The following is a 5550-nucleotide window of genomic DNA, read 5'->3' as shown; positions in this document are numbered from 1 at the left end:
TTAAACCTATTATATAAATTAATTCATATCAAGTTGGCTTTTATATAATTTAATTAGAAATTTATGTTGGGCAAAAATTTAAGTTAAAAAAATTAAAAATTTATCTTTTTATTCAAGTTTAATAGCATTATAAAAAAAATTTTATGTTCGTAATATTTCTTTTTATATATTTTTAAAAAATTTGCCCTACATCGGCGAAGAATACGAACAAATGAACTGGTCTTAACTAAGAGTGTGTTTGGCAGTATGGTTGCAGGTGCTTTTCAAATAACTTTTCGTGCCAAAATGCATACCAATGATGTTTTTTCATTTTTTAAAAATTATTTTTGACATCAGCACATCAAAACGATCCAAAACATACAAGCCATATTAAATTTTAGTAAAAAAAAAAAATTAAATTTTTTAAAAATACAAGTTGAACCACGTTTCTAAACACTTTCTAAATGAGCTAGTAATTAGGAAATGAATCAGCAAAGCAAGTGGCGCAGTATTATGATTTTGGGAGTCACTTTCTATTATATCTCATTAAAACAATGCTGGAGTGGTACTTACTTTCTCTCCCTGTCTAAGGTAAAGACTCTAGAATCTAAGGCTATTTTTCCTTATTAGCATTTTTTTTAACACAGTGAATAACATAGTTTATTCAATTGGAAAACGTCGTATTTATAGTTTGTCATTATTCTAAATAGTAATATCTAAACAAATTATTAAATGCGTAGGAGAGAGAAGAAAAAAAATAAAAATCTTAGAGATATATAGAAGTTTTGATTCCGATATTATTAGTATAATTAGAAAATTTTTGACAAAACAAATCTAATAATATCAATAAAAATTACCAATATAACCCGAGTGAGTTATATTTGTTGTTTAAAGATAGCGAGTGATTGATTTGTTTTTAGTTGCAAGTATGGTCCACTCAGATCATCGTGATATTCTTCGTTTGTGTTGTTTAATTTGTTTTGTCGATATCTTTTAAATGATGCCAATAATATTATAATTAGAACTTTGGTATATTTTTAAAGTTTTTTTTTCCTCTTTTCATCTCATTTAATAATTTTTTTGGATTTCGCTATAAGATATAAATATTACATTTCTAAATTATGACATGTATAAATTATATTATTTTTTTTAATTGTGCAATGTCACTAGTATTTTTAATTTAATGAGATAATTTAAAAAAAAATTAAAATCTAATAAATACAGAACTTTTGTGTGTTGTTGTCTTGCGTTTAGAGAAAAAGAGTATCTTTTCTTAAGGAAGGTCAGCAGCAGCACGCTTTGCTTCCTTAGCTAAACAACCTAACGTTTTTAGAGCCAACCCCCCTCCTTTCTCCTGCTCGGTTGCGTGCGTTTTGCTCCAAAATTCCTAGTGTACTGTTTTTGGGTTCTTGAGCTGTCTCTCTATAGTATTAGTTGTTAGTATAGATATAGATAGATAAAGGGAATCTCTTTCTCTCTGGTTTTTAACCTCCCTTCATTTCCATTCCTTCCCCAACTTTCTACTTCAAATCACCTCTCTTATATAGTCAATCTCCTCTTTGTACACCAGAAGCAAGTAGTACTCCCCAATACCTCCCTTGTTCTTATCATTGCCTTTGGCTTTCGAGTTGTTGAGACACCTTTTCTTTTTTGTGTTCTTCATTCTCTTCGTGGGATATATTATTGTTTTCTCTTTGATGGGTTGATGAGAGAGTTTTTAGAGGCTGGCTCTTGCTTTGCTAGTTGAGATCTCAAGGTCGTCTCAGAAGCTCCTATCTAGCTTCTTGTTTTTAGAGGTCATTTTTAAAAAGTGATTTGAGGATGTGGGTGTTCAAGGTTTTGAGTGCTGGTTAAGGAGTCTACTAATTTACAAAGGTATGTAGCCTAAGTAGTACTTAGTCCCTTTTCTTTTGGTTTTTGTTGTAGTATTTGCTTTCTTTGCTCATAATCACACGGTTTTGTATGTTTTCCTGTTTTGTAACTTTTCATGCCTTGGTGTTTCACGTTCCTGTAAAGTTTTCTAGTTTTCTTACTTCTTTCTCGTGTCAAAAGTCGAAGGAAAAGGCATTTTCATCTGGTGAAAATTAATGGAAGGTTGTTCGAAGAACGTCGAGGCATGTCCTCAGTTACTGGATTTGATTCCCAAAGAAAGAGAGTGGCTTGGTAAGGGAGAAGATGAAAGATCCTCCTCGGAAGACAGAAAGCTTGAACTAAGGCTTGGTCCACCTGGTGAAGACTGGTCTCTCAAAAGCACCAGCAATAGAGAAAGACGAGAAAGACACAAGTCTCAACTTCTCTCTTTTGGGTATTTCACCAATGGAAACCAACAAACTCACAAGTTTCCTTCTTCGGCTGAGAATTCACATGTTTGGTTTAATAAAAAACAACAGGGAAAGGTTCCTCCTTCGTATCTCAATTTTCCATCATCATCCACACCACCAACAGCAACTGCAACCCAACAGAGCCTGCCTGTTATGGACAAGGAATCCTCACAGCCCTGTTGCACTAAAGTGGTAGTAGAGTTGCCGCAGTGTGCAGAAAAGAAGGCATTTTCAACACCAGCTCCTGCCAATACAGCTGTTCCCAACAGCTCTCAGAAAAGGTACTCCAGCTTTTTTACCCTTCTCTGTACTCTCGCAGTCTGTATTTTTGTAGCTTTTTTGACAGGGGATATTCATTCACATGTTTACTCAGCTAGATGATGTGTGGTCCATACCATTGTTTCTGCCAGTATGTTTTTACTTGTTAAATTTGATCGATGAGCTAGTGCATGTGGTAATTCCTTTTTCTTGGTTTTAAAATTTACCACCTCTAACTACTGTTGATTCAAGATGCCTGCTAGCTTTGTTTGGTTATCAAAATCTTTAACTGTTATCCTTCCATTTTTGTGCTAGTTCTACTTTTCTTTTTCTTTACATGTATGCCTTTTAATGAAGTTTTGATCTTTATCTCCTTCCCAATAATTTATTGTTTTGTACTCTCTCTTTAATGCTCCTTCAAAACAGAATTGCACCTGGTCCAGTAGTTGGTTGGCCTCCAATTCGGTCTTTCAGGAAGAATCTTGCAACCAGCAGCGGCAGCAATTCAAAACCAACCTTTGAGTCTCAAAATAAACCAGCTGGAACTTGCAAGAAGGGGTTATTTGTCAAGATCAATATGGAAGGTGTCCCCATAGGAAGGAAAGTGGACCTCAAAGCCTATGATAGCTATGAAAAACTCTCAACTGCTGTTGATGAACTCTTTAGAGGCCTTCTTGCAGGTTCTTCTCAAAACTTTTGTATAGTAACAATTTTACCCGTGTGGTCAATTATTGAGGCCTTTTAATGTTACCAGATAGCAAAAATGGATGTGCTTAGATTCGATAGTTATGTTAAATATATATTAATAAGTTTATTGCTTTCATAAATTAACATGCACTGTCAATTTACAATCTGCAAAGGCCATGGCATATCCATAGGTTCTATTATAACCATTTGATTGCAATGGTTAGTCCAATTTATGTTTGTTTAATTGCTGTTTGAGTTGCAATATTCTTGGATTATTTGCTGCTTGTTTATCTTAAACAATCCCAAGACGTATGTGTCAATGTTTACTTACTATACAGACAAGGGTATCTTATTTTTTTTTGTCTTTTGTGTCCTTCGTATAGCTCAAAGAGATTCCTCTTGTAATGGAATCATGAACAAGCAAGAGGGAGAGAAAGCAATTATGGGTGTATTGGACGGAAGTGGGGAATATAAGCTTGTTTATGAGGATAATGAAGGAGACAGGATGCTTGTTGGGGATGTCCCATGGCAGTAAGCATCTTAATTACTGTGGATTTGATTTTATATTACCTCATATTATATTCATACTAATATATGGTTGCTGATTAAGCCTATAACCAAACACCAATTTATGCTTTTATGTCCTTTAGTATGTCCCGAATAACTGAATTGGATTCCTAATCGCTTAAAACCTTTATATCCTTGCCAAATTCATCTACTATTTTGTTTATTACATGAATGCTATCTCTCTCATAATTAAATGCATTATCATGTCTTTTTTCACCTAAAAACAATTACTGTACCATTGTTCCCCGCAAGCTAACACTGAAGGGTATTAAATTTCTTGATCTGGGTTCCGTACTGGTGTAGTTGGTTTGTACATTTGTACTAACACCTTTTATTTTATCTGTGATTTGTAGCATGTTTGTTTCCACAGTGAAGAGGCTGCGTGTATTAAAGAGCTCTGAAGTTTCTGCACTGAACCGTGAGTATAAATTTATTATGCTTAATCCCATAGTAAGAACAAACTTAAGCATGGATTAACTACCATCTTTTCCTTGCCTGGTGCTAATTACCGTATGGCTGGCTTTGTGATGTGTTGTTTTCAGTTGGAAGCAGCAAGCACGAGAAGGTGCCCGTGTGAATCAAGTGAACAAATTGAGATGAGTTTTGCTGTGAAGATTTTCCACTCGTGTGACTAAGAAAACTGGGATTCCGTGGTCCTTATTTTGTTTATCTAATTTGTATTGAACTTTTTGCAACTCAAAGTATATATAATTACTAGTTATATTACCTGTAGGAAAAAATATACATCTTCAGTCGATTGAAGCAGAGAAAAAAAATTCAATGTTGAATAGTAAAAAAAAAAAAAAACAATAACAACTTGTGTTCTCTTATTAAATATATGATTTAAATCATTTGACCAGAAACAAAAATTTTAAAAAAAACTCGAAATTTAATTTTCATTTAACTAAATGTTAAAGAATATTTTTTTTAAAAAAAATCTAAACATATAGAAGGATTAAAAAAAATACAATTATAAGAGAAAAAATAGACTTGAGCGTGTTTGAGCTAACCTTTTAAACTCACAGGTCATGCTATGAGATTAGGATAAGAATAAACATATAAAAAGGAAAGCAAAGAAAACCATGTTATAAATATATCAAAAGGAAAGCAAAGAAAACCAAGATTTTTTTTTTAAAATAATAAAATCAATGTCAGATTATGATAAAAAATAACTAAAAAAAAGATATGAAAAAATCACGAAGGTCAATTATTAACAAGTCAAATATTGAAAAAAAAATTAAAAAAAAATCAATCACACAAAAACAATAATTGAAAGCAAAAAAAAAAAAAAAATACGAGCTCACTCAGGTTAACCTATGAACCCACAAACATGATCATGAGATTAAGATTAAGATAACCCTATAAAAAAAAAACAAAGAAAACCATGAATTTTATTTTTTTAAAAAAATAAATTCAATGTCGAGTAATGAGATAAAAAAAAGTAAGAATACTCGCTCTTAGACTTGCACTTTCACGGCTATGTGAACCTATAACCTGACCATTTGACTAAAAACATCAAACTAGAAAAAAAAACACAACTCAAATTCTAATAAATCAAATGTCAAAGGCTGAAAGTTAAAAAAAATTCAATAAAAAAAAAAGAATTCAAAAGAAAAAATATCAATTAAAAGAATGAGAATCAAATTTGAAAAAATAAATAAATTGGAGGATAGATAATTTTGGATTGAAGAGATAAATTGAAAAGAAAAATAAATTTCACAAAAGAATTAAAGAATAA

At 32.0% G+C, this 5550-nt stretch overlaps 1 protein-coding gene across 1 annotated transcript; it reads left to right on the top strand.

The window, feature by feature from the left end:
* The first annotated feature begins 1249 nt into the window (after positions 1-1249).
* LOC7461936 (auxin-responsive protein IAA18) lies at positions 1250-4663 on the top strand. Its single transcript, XM_002303279.4, has 6 exons — positions 1250-1854; positions 2032-2581; positions 2985-3238; positions 3629-3776; positions 4166-4230; positions 4355-4663. The coding sequence occupies exons 2-6, from the start codon at positions 2067-2069 to the stop codon at positions 4387-4389; spliced, it is 1017 nt and encodes a 338-aa protein (XP_002303315.3). The 5' UTR covers positions 1250-1854; positions 2032-2066; the 3' UTR covers positions 4390-4663.
* Positions 4664-5550: the final 887 nt, after the last annotated feature.

This window comes from Populus trichocarpa, chromosome 3 (assembly GCF_000002775.5).
Source record: "Populus trichocarpa isolate Nisqually-1 chromosome 3, P.trichocarpa_v4.1, whole genome shotgun sequence".
NCBI lineage: Eukaryota > Viridiplantae > Streptophyta > Magnoliopsida > Malpighiales > Salicaceae > Populus > Populus trichocarpa.
Note: the sequence above shows the minus strand (reverse complement) of the source record. Positions and strands in the feature narration are given on the sequence as shown.

What these genes read in the sequence shown, in the direction of transcription:
- LOC7461936 (XM_002303279.4), top strand. Translation starts at nt 2,067, where the DNA reads ATGGAAGGTTGTTCGAAGAACGTCGAGGCATGTCCTCAGTTACTGGAT. An exon ending in CCCAACAGCTCTCAGAAAAG is followed by an intron (nt 2,582 to 2,984) that starts GTACTCCAGCTT and finishes CCTTCAAAACAG; the next exon opens with AATTGCACCTGGTCCAGTAG. An exon ending in GTTGGGGATGTCCCATGGCA is followed by an intron (nt 3,777 to 4,165) that starts GTAAGCATCTTA and finishes TGTGATTTGTAG; the next exon opens with CATGTTTGTTTCCACAGTGA.